The 15,637-nt window shown below is 33.3% G+C and overlaps 1 protein-coding gene across 1 annotated transcript in view; it reads right to left on the bottom strand.

Moving 5' to 3' along the window:
- The window catches only part of LOC143245667 (uncharacterized), a 48,039-nt gene that overhangs the window by 14,775 nt on the left and 17,627 nt on the right, over window positions 1-15,637 (bottom strand). Inside the window, exons 6-8 of the mRNA XM_076492016.1 lie at window positions 14,922-15,067; window positions 13,470-13,711; window positions 12,744-12,885 (exon numbers count right to left, since the gene is read on the bottom strand). Coding sequence (XP_076348131.1) covers window positions 12,744-12,885; window positions 13,470-13,711; window positions 14,922-15,067 — 530 coding nt within the window. The remainder of the gene's footprint in view (window positions 1-12,743; window positions 12,886-13,469; window positions 13,712-14,921; window positions 15,068-15,637) is intronic.

A 15,637-nucleotide genomic window follows, 5' to 3' on the forward strand; every position in this document is an offset into this window, starting at 1 on the left:
TGTTATTTGCTTAATTAATTAAAAGACTAGCCACACCTATGTGGTAGTCGCTGCTTGAATATACTTGTTGCCCCTTATTTACTCAGGTGTTTCCATTTTCTGTCCACTACATGTATTTACACTGTATAACGTTTATTATATATGACAATGATAGTTGGTTGGCTCGAGAGATATTCAAGATTTTACTGAAGAGAAGGAAGGCAAATTCTTACGGTAATCTGTGCGCCGCTAGGTCACTGGAAGTACTTGTAGTTTTTCAGAGTGAAATTTCGATAACATGATTCCCTGCCATTGCATCTATACTGCAACTGTATTTCTCACATAACTTATTAACCAGCTATTCGTTAGTAAAATATCCTCGGAGGAATCCCTTCCCACACACACATGGTGTATACACAGTTACGACAGAAAGTGTTCGTACCCCTGCGTCGTGAGTAGTTTTTTTTTTATAACTTAAAAAGTATCATGCGTTGATAAATGAAAGTAGATTATATTATAAATATTTTACTAACACACAACCACATAAAATTTTATGTAAATTGAACGGCAAATCAACTGTTTATAAACAAATAACCAAACATAGGAAAGGCAGAAAGTGTTCGTGCATCTATTTTAATGGTGAGTTGTGTAGTCTTTCAGGTAAATTACTAGGCGCAATCTCTCTTCATAGCCCTCCATGGTTGTTTGACAGTAATCGAATGGTATTTTCTTCCATTCCTCTTTACAAAAGGCCCCCAACTCTTGCAAGTTTTTCGGATGACGCTGATGAACCCTGGTCTTCAACTCATGCCAAACGTTTTCAATTGGGTTGAGATCGGGTGACTGCGATGTCCACTCCAGAACGCTTATATGGATTTTCCGTAACCAGGATAGCACATATTTCGATGTGCGCTTAGGGTCGTTGTCGTGCCAGAAGATTCAACCACACCTAAGCCGCAAGTTCCGAGTATCATTTTTGATATAAATGCCTAATATATCAACGTACTCTTTTTTTTTCATGACGCGGTGAAGGCTGCCTACACCAGAAGAGCTGAAGGAGCCCCATAGCATGATCAAGACATATCCGTGTTTAACTGTAGAGACAGTGTTCTTTGGAAATTTTCGTTCCCTCTTCTTACAGAAAATATAGCGAACATCATCATGGACGAAAAGCTCGATTTTAGTCTCGACCAAAAAATACTCTTCCTATAGGTAAAGGGTTTAACTACATGCTTTCTTGCATACCTCAATCGTGCTTCTAATTGAACAGGCTTTTAAAATGGAGTTCTACGAGGACGACAAGCTTTGAACCTAGAAGAGCGTAACATGTTCGTAACTGTAGAGATGCTTACATTAACCCCAGTTTTCCTTACCAGTTTCTGTATGTCTTTTCGTGTTAAACGAGGGTTCCTACTAACTTCTCTGAGAACGTTCCTCTTGGTTATCTCAGAAATTTTGGTGGGGCGTCCGGAACGAGGGAGGTTAGCAATTAATCCTGTAAGGTTGAACTTGGCAATTATGCTTTGAATAGTAGATTTAGGCACATTAAGTTATGTAGCAATACCGGAAAGAGACATACGAGACTTGTATTTTACAATAATTCAGTTTTTTAAATCACTGGACAGTTGTTTCCTGTTCGCTATGATGACCGAATAAATAATGACGGAGACGACGCTAAATTGCCGGAAGTACAATTTTTGCTGCTAAATTCCAATAATGATTAACCCAGTGTCTAGTTCTGGAATGGTATAATGTAGTTTATTCGCCAAACTAAACAAAATGTTTACGGGAATATCAGTTTTTTCACACGTTCTGAGCCGTACGAACACTTTCTGCTCCTCCTATTTTTGGTTCTTTGTTTATAAACAGTTTATTTGCCGTTTAATTAAATAAAAATTTATGTAAATGTGTGTTAGTATAATATTTATAATATATCATATATTATAATATACTCGGGACGCAGGGGTACGAACACTTTCTGTCGTAACTGTAACAACTATCAGTCTACTTTAAATTTAAAAATACAGAATTAGAAACATAGTAATGAGTTGGTAATTAATTGTATAAAATCTGTACTCACTCAGCTATCTCCCATATTGTCAGCGCATGTGATGAGCATTCTAAATGTATATGAAGTTGAACCTAAAAAAAACAAAAACATGTTTGTATGTTTATATATATATATATATAGCTGTATGTTTCCTATTGTATATACACCAAACATATATATATATGTGTATGTGAATCTAATGAAAGAAAAAAATAACAATTTTAGTTTTAAACCTAAATGATTTCTGAATTTAACATTAAAAAGAAATACTTACTAAAAACACGTTTAATCGGCTCTGACATTAAATTAAGAAATCAACAAACTTTCTTTTTTTTGAGTCTTGCTTTCTAGATCTTTCATTTAACATTTGGGTAAATAGACTAACAAACCCATAACAATATTAGGTCATAATTTTACTGCTAAGCAATATAATACAAATGCCATTGTTGAAATATCGTTTGGAAGATACAAACACGGACATATATTGAAGATTATATGCACATGATATAGAAGTGTTATATACTTAAGACAGTTTCCCGCTAGTACAACGGTAAGTCTACGGATTTACAACGCTAAAATCAGGGGGGGTTCGATTCCTCTCGGTGGACTCAGCAGATAGCCTGAGGTGGCTTTGCTAAATATAAACATACACACACATACATAAGACAACATGTACGCCAAAAACAACACATCATACTGACTTTGCCATAAAAAAATATTGATATGATTTTTACCCTTGATTTAATTGAGCAATAATGCCATGACAAATTACTTTCCACTTAATGCACTCGTTTACGATATGTGTAGAACTTGCACACGCACCTGCAATACCTTCAGGTAAAACATACTGTATTTATATTATTATATAATGCATTTATCAATTTAATAGAAAAGCAAGAAATAACTGCTGAAAGTCACTCATAATTATAAACTATTTGTTTATTTAAAACTAAGTTACACAATGTGCTGTTATGGGGGATAAATCCTGAAGTTTAAAGCTTACTGCTGAGATACAGGGGTGAAAATTTTGTGCAAAAACTAACGTTTCAGAATAACATGTATTATCATTCTCATCGGTTGCAATCTTAAATTGGATCATTTTATCGTAACTCCTTATTTTAAAAAAATTCAGTGATCAGTAATGTAAGTTTAATATAATTTCACGTTGAGATTTATTGTCATCAATATTCACTTTCTTAATCTTTTTTTTCTTAACCCTAATCTTAAACTACTGAAAAGGTGAAATTATTCAGGCATAAAAAAAACAGGAAAAATATTCTTACTAGTGTGTATTTCTCGATTTGAATCTTTCAACAGATTTATTGTTCTGTGATTTAATTTTAATGCAATTTATTCTTTACGGTTTTAGATTGAAGTTTCCGTGATTTGCGAAAAGAAAAGTCTCTGCTAGGACAGTGGCAAGTCTTTGGATTGACAATGCTAAAATAAGGGGTTCGATTCCCTTTACTAGACTTAACAAATAGCCCGATGTGGCTTTGCTATAAGAAAACACTCACACATATTGATAGAGAAAAGGCAAATTAATAATGGGCTTCCAACTCCAAAGATTCTATAAAATTGTGAGATTGAAAGTTACATTATAACGCGCCCACAGCTTAAGGGGCAAGCATATTTTGGTGTGACAGGGATTCGAACCCTCGAGAAACACTCAGATTACGATCGAGCTTTCTGACCACCTTGCCGGGCCAGATCCCCACTTGTTATGATTTTATATTGTTGATGCCCGAATCAATGAATTATACTTACGCTATTTTTAATGGATACAAAAAGTAAAGAAAGAAACAAACAGAAAATACAAAGTTATTACTATGTTGTTTTAATCTTTGTAATATTCTGTCTTGTAAGAAGAAACATTTGTTAAAAATTATAAACTTAAACGTAAATAGTTGTTTATCAGTTTACAAATAATATAAACATTAATACTTCATTCAACTTTAAAGGAAGCAAACAAAATGGATAAGAACTTATAAACCATGAGACTTCACTAAACTCGTAATCCGAGGGTCACGGGTTCGAATCCCCATCACACCAAACATGCTTGCCATAGGGCGTTATAATGTGATTTTCTATCCCTCTATTCGTTGACAAAAGAGTTGTCGGTGGGTGGTGATGACTAACTGCCTTTCCTCTAGTCTTACACTGCTTAATTAGAGACAGATACTGCAGATAGCCCTCGTGTAGTTTCTCTTGAAATTCAAAACAAAACAAACCAAACCCTCTAGTCTTACACTGCTAAATTAGGGACAGCTAGCAAAAGTAGCCCTTGTGTAGCTTTGCGCGAAATTAAAAAAAAAACAACCAAAAACAAGCCATGAAACTTACCCGTGAATTGGAATACTTTGTCTAAATTTCGGTTGAACACATATCGGAAAGTCTGTTTGTCTCGGCTTCAATTAAGTTCATCACTCAAATGAAGAATAGGGTAAATATTCTCAGCAAACCCCTTATATATATATTTATGTGCGTATACTATTTATATATAAGTCACGTGATTTAAACGAGGAACTTTCGCCAATAAGATCCTTCTTCAGTTTTCCTCAGATACTTATCTCGCTGTAAACGAATTTTGTCATTGTTTTAGAGCAGATCTATTAATGGATATATCTGTAAATATACCGGAGAATATTACCAGAACATTACCCCCTGCGAAAATATCATATATCATGCAATTTATACACGAATAGTCGAAATAAAAACGAGCACACCTTGCTTACTGTGCAAGTATATTGAAGAGAATAGCCAACACTTGAAATTAAAGATATATCACACAAAATATTTCGCCACACTTATCACAGAGCCATTTGAGGAATACATAATAATACAATCCTTGTTCACGGCTTTGTGGGTAGAAGGAATGGACTTTGTACTTGAAGTATTCTGGCTAGGCATAATGAAGACATGTCGGCAGTATTTAAATATCGCAATATTACGTGTAGCGGTGTAACATTTGTGACTGAAAAACAGGTGTTCGCTTGCATGGTATTAGTTTTCAACACAAAATAACTGTTTGGCGTTGCCTCAGCTGGTGAAGCTGATGTTAAAAACCTGAAACAAAAATTATGCTAAATAGATGTACGTTTTCCATACAGCGTATTACAGTATCCTCACTGTTGAAACAAAAGTATGCTCAAAGAGAAAATAGAGAAATATATATGAATTTAATATTTTAAAGAATTTTATTTACGTCGTAATTCAACATGCCTAGGAAAAGGATTTGATCAAAAACATTTAACGATTGTTTGTTTGAAGTTAAGCACAAATGTTTGGAAGCATCAAGATAGTGTATGTGTAACATTGGTTGAATATTAATCGATTCTTGTTTTAGCTATGATACTTCAATTGAATTTATTCTTTAATTATTTTACGTAGTACAGATGGATCACAGGTGACCCAGTGATTAGCGTGTCGCTCTGTGAATCAAAGAGTAATTCGCTTGTGTCCCTGTTTAGCAATGTCGCACTCAACATTTTGTGGCTGTTGGTGCATTATAAGAATAAGAGCCCATTCCCACTATTATGTTAAAGTAGCTCAAGAATGACAAGAATTATGTTGAATAGTTACCTTCCCTATAATCTATAAGTTCCAAATCAGGCCGAATATTGCAAATACCGCTTGTGTAGCTTTGCAGAATATCGAAACAAACGAAAGTAGCTCATATATAGACAAATGGTGCCCTTGTTTTCTTCAAAAACTGCCAACATACCAAGCAGTAAAATCAAAACACTTTGTTAGGTTTAAGGGCATAATAAGTTGTTAATTAAATTGTTTCTATTTAGTTTTCATAACAAATTCGTTATTTCTAAGTGAACTGCTTCAAAAATACATGAATTTAAATTACGATTGTTATTTTTATTACAAAGTCCTTATATTCTTGTCCACTATTAACGCCATTGAACTCACGGCTGATAAGGATATTGTTTATACGAAACACCATGGGATCATATTTTGAAATATATAGTAAAATCAAAGTCTTAAAATTTATAATTTTATCTAATTTTCATAATATTGTGTTTTCAATGTTACTTTATAAGTTAGACGTCAAATACTATTTACAAAAGCAGAAGCCTCCCCCCAATCTCACAGGTGGGCAAAGGAAAAATAGCCCATTGTGTAACATTAGTTCTAAACAAATAAAGGCAAACGGTGTTTCAATAGGTGAATAATACTATAATTATTATGTTACTTATGCACATTATTTTCATTTATAAATATTTTCTATTAGATGTATTTTGCAAGGACAGCTGGTGTTACTAGGCGAATTGTGTTACTAAGGTTCTATACGCGGATGGTCTTACGAAGGATAGTGTTGCTAGATTGGATGCGTTACTGGAACGTGTTGCTAGGATGGATGTGTTCAGTAGGATTGCATAAAGATTTCAACTTCTCTCGATTTACGTTTATAATTTTCGAGGTTGCATTACATATGTCGCCATAGGTGGACAGTATTACTAATGGAATAATGAGCTTACTGCACTGTGGCTCGACTTGTGATTATGTCATCGATATTTAAATTCAACTACATATTGTAAAGACGTGAATCTATTACTCATATTTTTGTATTGGTTTAGTATAGCAATACAAGTGTTCTTGGCAAAATATTTTATTTTATTGTAGTTTGGTATTATAAATTTATTTGTATCATAAATGCTGATGGTAATACTTTACATCTCTAGAAGTGCATAATAAATTGAACTTATTTCAATTTATGACTGAAGTCTGCAATATATATTTATCTATATTACATGTGTTTTTATATATATTTATCTGTATTACATGTGTTTCCACAGGTGAAAAGCAGAACTACCACATTTCAGCTGAAAAGTTTTCCATTACTTCTAATATTTCCTTTTTATAAATATTAAACGAGCCAATCGATTATGTGTCTAATGGTTTTGTACACATTTAGCGTAATGATTAATTTTTGCTTCTATATTTAACCAGTATGACATATTTTTTTACATTTCCAATATTTTATATGTAAACCACTTATCGTTAATTATGATATCAAAATAAGTGTCCTTTTCAGGATGCATAAAGGTTATTCACTTGTTCTGTGACTAATATATAACATCTATCCATCTTGAAAAAGACACTTAGTTTCATATGTTTTATAAGTTTATTTGAGCTACTAAAGCTTAAAAAAATCTATGTAAATAACTATGTTTAACCATTACTAGAAAATTACAATATTATATTTCTGTTGAAAATATTTAGCAAATCTTGTTTCTTAATAATTAGGTATAATGATGAATGGTTTCTACTAAACGTATCAGAACAGATATAAACAAACTTTTTCTGAAATAGGTGTTGAGAGATAAGGTCTATGTATTAGAGGCGGTTGATGCACTTAAGAAGCTATTTGAGAAATTCAACAAACAATCAGACATACACTCTTAAATTCATGCCAACCAGTCTCAGTTTTGTTACATTAAATATTTATTTTATTTTCCACGTGTTCAATCATTGGTTTTAAGAATGTATCCTGTAATAAATAATATGTTGAATATATTGAAACTGTTTTGATAATGATAAAGGTAAACACCGATATCATGCAACTCAAGTGTTCTGTGAGCTTTACTGTTTACTTACAGTTCTAGTTACGATCTTTTGATTACAAAATCACAATGTTGTAACAGTGTCTGTTATTGAAAGAGCTATTTTGGATTATTTGATAAAAGAGAGTAATGCAGTCCAGTCCACATAATTATAACAACTACATTTTATTTTTTTCCTACCAGTTCTACACTTACTAAACTAACAAAACGTATAACTTAACACTTACTTCATCAACAAAATTCCGATTAACTGTTAATTTTGTTTAATATTTGTGTGCTTCTCGAAGCTCTATGATTTATTTTAAAAGAAAGAAATCCTAACACACAGAGTTGAACTAATTAAATGGTTTCCTCACTACAATTAGTATACTCATTTACTCTTTCCTAACTTGCATATTAAATCAGTCAAATAATTATATTTGTCATTATATATTAACATTAGGACATATATTCTTTAAGCACTATATTCTTTATCTAGTCTACGCATTTGGTCCAACGTTAGCTAATGTATTTCTCTCTTATCATGAACAGAAAGGGCTCAACCCATGCCAAGTTGACTTCATACCTATCCTTTACAGAAGGTATGTGGACAACACTTTTATTTTTTCATAATGATAATCACAGCTGAAAAGTCTTAGAATAAATGTACTAACAATATCTTGCCATTAAATTATATGCGGCGTTGAAAGTAATAACAATTTGCATTTTAGACATCATCATTAATCTTAACAATAATGGATTCCGTACATCAATCTACAGAAAATAATAATTTGCATTTTTACACAAGACATCATCATTAATCTTAACAATAATGGATTCCACACATCAATCTACAGAAAATAACAATTTGCATTTTTAGACAAGACATCATCATTAATCTTAACAATAATGGATTCCACACATCAATCTACAGAAAATAACAATTTGCATTTTAGACAAGACATCATCATTAATCTTAACAATAATGGATTCCACACATCAATCTACAGAAAATAACAATTTGCATTTTTAGACAAGACATCATCATTAATCTTAACAATAATGAATTCCATACATCAATCTACAGAAAATAACAATTTGCATTTTAAACAAGACATCATCATTAATCTTAACAATAATGGATTCCACACATCAATCTGCAGAAAATAACAATTTGCATTTTCAGACACGACATCATCATTAATCTTAACAATAATGGATTTCATACATGAATCTACAGAAAATAACAATTTGCATTTTTAGACAAGACATACTTAACAAAAATGAATTCCATACATCAATCTACAGAAAATAACAATTTGCATTTTTAGACAAGACATCATCATTAATCTTAACAATAATGGATTCCATACATCGATCTACAGAAAATACGAGACTCCTAACACAATTAGACAGCCTTATCTTCCTCACATCTGAAAAGAAATCTTGTAACATGCTTATTAAATAGAGCTCACAAACAATGTTTCATGTTAAAAACCTGAAGATGACCTAGGAAGGTCACAACGTTGTTCTCTCCTTATCAATAACAGTGTTAATAACCCTACCAGCCGTTCTGAGATATGAGTAATAAACAATGTCATTTTTGTTTGAAAAATGTTATTTGTTTGTTTGTTGTGAAGCGCAACTCACTGCAATTGGTTAACTGTTGTACTCACCTAGAATGTCGAAACCCTATTTTTTAGCATCATGCGCCTAGCATTAACACTGAGCGACGGCGTGTTCAAAATAAAATTTGTAGAATACGTAATTTTATTACAAATATTTTAAAACAATGCTTTACCTACTCAAAAAATAAACTTTATTCAAAGAAAAGGATCCGATTACAATATAACAGCTTTACCACAAACCTAACCCAATGAATTACAATAATATATATATATATATATTAAATATTATTTGAATTATTCTCGCAATGTAAAGTTTCCTGCTGGAACAGCGGTAAGTCTTCGGATTCACAACGATAAAATTACCGGTTTGATTCCCATCAGTGGACACAACAGGTAGCCAGCTGTGTTTTTCTGACATAAGTTCTTATTCAGATTGTTGCAAAACTGATTCATCTGTTACACCATAAACTTTTTTCAGGTGGTCAAAAAGATCTTTCTTCTCTTGGTGTGGCAAAAAGCAAGACCGAGCAGCATTCAAATTCTGAAAATAGTAATTTAATTTGTTACTGCTTGAACCAGAATGTAAAAATTTCAATATTAGTGCGTGCACGTTTGTTGAGAATTAAATATTTATGATTAGACAAACATATTTATTATCGCTACGTTGAAAAACGGAATAGATAAGTTAAAGTAACTTTATGTAATATAGCTGAATAACAACGACCTAAAAATATAAAAAAACAAATAAAGAATTACCGCATTTCTGCTTAAATCATATTGACGAAAATATATTTGTAAGTGTTGCATAGTTTATGTGAATTATGTGTTATGAATACAAAATAAAATTGTTTCAAAAGTCTCTGTTGATGAATTTCAAGGATATTTCCTTCCAAAAGATACAACGCTAAAATCAGGGGTTCGATTCCCTTCGATGGACTCAACAAATAGCCCGTTGTAGCTTTGCTATAAAAAATCACACACACTTTCGAAAAAAAAATATTTTACATTTTTTACACATACACAAAGTATTAGCTATTAACATAATTATTATTTTCTTTGCTTCATTTTAAACTCGGTGTATATTTATTTATTATTAGTTGTTTAAATGTATAATAATGCTGCAAAAGTTTGTAATTGGTGTTTATTTATAAAGTTCATAGCTTGTTTTGAATGTCAATAATAATACTGCACAACAATTTTTTTGAAAAGTTTTGCTTCCTGAAAAGTTTTTGCTGATTGTGACAGGTACCTGGTGGGTATGCACAAATATAGTTTTGGTTTTGCTTCATCACGTAGGAACTCTGAGAAATAGACAGTTAACTGTTTACCGGCAATAACGTGTTTAATTGCGTTTATGTTTCTAATATGCTATTAAATTCAACATAATTAAAAGTGTTTTGCTCCTGATTTTCGTTTGTATTTAATGTCCGGTGCATCACGTTGCAGTGTCCAACAGTAGTCAGCAACCATTGACGTATTTCAGTTGCCCTGATATCGTTTTTCTATTGTAGCAATGTTCTGACAAAACCTTTCACCATGTTTGTCACTGACAGCACTGAGATTTGCGGGGAAGAAGTCCAAGTGTGAGTGGAGGAAATAAATCTTGAGTGACATGTTGCTCTTCATTGATTTGTTTGCTTTGAGAAGTTTGTCTATCAGCTGAATGTAATGTGGGGGTCTGTATTTGCCAAAAACATTGTCAACAACGTTTCTGAAGGCTTTCCAGGCAATTTGTCCTGCCCAACTAGCAAATCTTTGAACCGCTTGTAACTCATAATATGTCTGATCTGAGAGCCCACAAAAATGCCCTCTTTGATCTTGGCCTCAGTTATTCTTGGGATCATCTGTTTTAAATAACGAAAACCTTCGCCTTCTTTGTTCAATGCTTTCACGAAATTCTTCATAAGTCCCAATTTTATGTGAAGAGGAGGCAAGAAACTCTTTGCCGGGTCGACAAGCGGTTCATGCGCCAAATTTTTCTCTCTTGGAACTAACTTTTTACGGAGTGGCCAGTTCTGTCTAAAATAATGTGACTCTTTGGCATGACTGTCCCATTCACAGATGAAACAACAGTACTTTGTATAGTCGAGCTGCAGTCCCAGTAACAGAGCAAAGACTTTCAGATCTCCACAGATATTCCAGTTGCACTTGCTGTACTGGATGTGCTTGAACAACATTTCCATGTTCTCATAGGTTACTTTCATGTGTGCTGCATGGCCAACATGTATTGAAGGGTGAACGTTGTCATTGTTTAACAGAACATCTTTGAGGCTTAACACTAATGAATCAATGAAGAGACGCCACTCTTGCGGGTCATGGTCACAACCCAAAGCAAAGAACAATCCTTCGATGTCAACACAGAAACAGAGACTGTCAACTTGTGCAAAGAATTTGGTTGTATCATCTTGGCAGCTTCGAAAAACAGAAATTTTCGTCCCTGGTGACAGTAAACACCATTCCTGCAGTCTCGAACTCGGCTTTTGTTTTTGACAGAGCCAAATCTCTGACCAGATCGTTTAATTCTGACTGTGTTATGAGATATGGATTGCCTGAGGAACATGGTTCAAAATCCAGATCAATGTCACTGCCAGTTCCTTGCATTGCAGTTTCTTCATCTGGTTCGTCTAAGGTCCATTCCTCTGGTGGTTTCGGAATTGGAAGACTGTCGTCATGTGGCATGGGTCTTATTTCTGAAGGCAGATTAGGGTATTTAATTGACTTCTTGTTATTGGCAGAGAAACCAGAAACATTAGTCAAACAGAAGTAACAGTCCGTCACAGGGTCTTTCTGTTCTCGCCATATCATCGGGACAGCAAACGACATTGCCTTTCGAGTGCCTCTGATCCAAGCTCTCAGACAGACAGCACATGTCGCACAACTAATGTGAGGCATCCATTCCTGGTCTTAATCACCAATTTTACAGCAGAAGTACAGATGATATGCTTTCTTCACAAAAGCAGTCATTGAGCGTCTCTGATGAACAAGCGTATACCCGCCACAAGTATAGCAAAATGTATCGCGGCTGTTAAGACATTGACAAGACATATTGACCGACACCAATCGTCCTGTAAAACGTCTATAAGATCTAACTTACTTGTTACAGTGCTACTGAGGCAACGCTATATGCTAAAACAATACGTACACACTATAAGGTCTATATTAATCCAATAAGCAGCATCTGTATATGCAAGTCACTTTTATAGCCTGCTAAGACAGTGTCAAGCTGGCTTTGGCTTGCTCAGGCATGCTCGGACAACCACAGAACAGCTTTCAACCTGGGCTGGTTTCACGCTCAGACTGCACAAAACATTGTTCATAGGTCTCTTACAGAAACGAAAATTTTTGGACACAAATATAAGAAAAACGTGACAAAACTGAAGATTTCGATGAAACGGTACGTGATGGGCAAATTTGGATGTGATTTTCGTGATCAGTAGCCAAAAATCTATAAGGAACACCCAACAGTGTTCAAGAAGCAAAAACTTTGTTGTGCAGTGTAATGAATTAACCATTTTAAATTGTTCGTAATGCATCTGTATTACTTACCGCTCGAACAATATCGAAGTCCTTCAGTCCTTTTTGTTGGAGCAAACGATATTCATCATCTAGAGTCGTCCCAGTCAGTAAAGGATCGTCTGTGTTAACTGAGAAGTTTGCGTTGTCTTCGGCAAGCCTGTAACGATTGATGTAATTCATCAAAAGTAAATCTTTTCAAAGGTTTTGACAAAACAATATGCATATTTGATTTGTCTCAGCCAAATATATTAATATCTTAAGATTATATGTTGCAGCCGATCAGAGGAAAATCAACCGATTAACACCACCAATTTCTAACTTTTGGAATACAAACAAAAGATATGTGGGATTGATTGTAACATTACAATGCCCCAGTAGTCAAATGAGCGTGCATGTTTGATGCTGGGCTTTCATTCAAGACTCGCACGTTGTGAATTGAGCATCCAAATAACGAAACCATGCTGAGTCCTAGAGCAATAGAAAAGACTATTAGAAAATATTGATCGGTTATAGTTAGCGCCAGTTTTCCGCTTCAAGTATGATACTTGAATAAAAGTATTTATATTCACATCATACTTTCAGCTGTTTAAAAGTGTGAAAAACTTCAGTAGACCTGTGCTTGATAGTTGTTTACGTGTTTACTATAGCAACGAAATATCGTCAATTGGATAATAAGAAACAACAGTACTCCAAATACTACATAACGAAACTGAAGTGTTATTGCAAAGAAATGCCCCTTACTTGACAATTGGATGTTTAGTACAGTTTGCAGGAACAGCACCAGTAAGGTAGCTACTATGAGGGCACGTTTCAAAATGGATACCCTTCTTCAGTAAGTCTTGATAGAGCGCTTTATCACCTAAAGCCCTGTACCCATGACCGATTCTTTCTATCTGAAGGAATTTCACGTGTCTGTCGACACTACTTGGAGGTCCAGCTTCTCCTGTATGTGCTGTTCTGTGGATTCCTAGTTGTGCTGCCCTCTGTTGGATGATAGTAATAAAAAGAAGGGCACATTTTATTCCATCGTTTTATGTAAAGCTTTTACTTTCAATTCCTTGAAATTAAACTTTATATGTTATGTTAACAGTTATGTTATTGACTGCTGTAACTATTGGTGAACTTTAGATGGATTCCTTAGATGTAGATGAAAAACAAACACACAAAAAATGCTATGAGATTCAACATTACAGAGAAATTCTTCCCTTTTTAGCAGTTTCATTTTTCTAGGTCATGGTAAATGATTCTAAGAATTAAAACATATATGTTTATTTTAACATATATTGATACATGGTGTAACCGTGTACAAAATATTAGATTTTACGATACAATAAATATTCACTTTGGGATGGTACTAGTATTTTTTTTTGCATCTGCGTTTTTTTTCAAGTGTAAATAATTAAATATTTTTTTCTCAAACTTTGTTTTTGACAGATCTATCAAGAGTAGTATCATGTTTAGAGCTTGGTTACAAATCGCGTCGCATCCAACACCGTTGTTATTAAAATTTATGAGTTAGCAGTTTTTGTTTGTTATAGAAAAGTTATTTATTTAATTGACTAACCATCCACTCAGGTCGCTGTTAAATGAACTAAATTACATTAAAAAACAAACGCCTTATACGTTTTTAATCGTAGAGTCTAGTTGAATTGTCTTATTTTATTACTATCTTCATTATTTCTAATTACAACATCCTTATAGGATCTTGTAAAAATGATGTTTTAATCTAATTCATTCCTTTCCAGCACTAGGAATATATTTTATTCATCATTATAACAATCTTATAAATACATTACGAACATTTACATGCAATATCTTATAGTATTATAAAACAAAGGAAAAAGAAGTCCTTCAGATGATCATCACGTTTCACTTTTAAGTAGCTGCTAAAATTTTATCAACGTGTTTTAGAACTTACTTGTACTGATAGATTTCATTAAAGAACCAATAATTTAACACTCTTTACAACCAGGGAAGTAAAAGACTTCCCACTTAATAATATTTCTATAAATATTTAATAATATGTTCTCTTTCTTTTATCGAGGCACTATCCTCAACGAGGTTGGAAAAGAAACACTTACCTCCCTTATCATCTTTATTAAGTTTTAGTTAACCAAACTTTTCACTCAATGATTCTCTTTGACAAGGAGATATTACAGTAACAACAGTATTATCAAGTGTCACGGTACGTACTTGAAATACTTCTATCACTTCCTTCTTCAATCCCTCTTCTCCTTCCAAATCCGGATTTGGCCCAATCCAAGATTTACTTAGGCCAATCCCAACAACGGACTTGTCTTTGAATTCTTCACACAGTGACAAAACCTCGCGAGCTTCATCTGAAAAAAAATGGGTCAAGGAAGTTGTTTGTCAAGAAAAATAGTATAAATAAAAAACCATTACTTTCTTGTACATTAAGTAAGACCACAGAACTTAAACATAACAACAATAAGAAAGAGATAAGTAGACGTTCTTAGCTATAGAGATGCAACAGATTTATTTGGGTATTCGTAATACTTCTGAAAATCTACTATTATTCAAATCTCACCCAATATGTTTTTCGTGAAATCACGTATTAATATTAAATTTCAGTTATCAATTAACATTTGAACTAATTAAAACACATAATATTCTTGTAAAGTTGTCCTGTACATACTTTTAGAAAAGATAAAATCGCAACATTTTTATTCAGTTCATTTTGATAAAAAAGGATGAAATAACCATTCTACGCCGTCTAATTCTCCGTTCATTTCTTAATACAATAAACGTTCACATCAATCTCTCTGGGCAAGAACTCCTTAAACTGTCTAGAATACCATAAAAAATATTTTATCTTATTAATAATTTTTTTTCTTTTTTTTGTTGTTCATTGTTAATTTACTCAAAGAGAAATATGATCTGCCGTCACC

Source organism: Tachypleus tridentatus, chromosome 2, assembly GCF_004210375.1.
Source record: "Tachypleus tridentatus isolate NWPU-2018 chromosome 2, ASM421037v1, whole genome shotgun sequence".
Taxonomy (NCBI): Eukaryota; Metazoa; Arthropoda; class Merostomata; order Xiphosura; family Limulidae; genus Tachypleus; species Tachypleus tridentatus.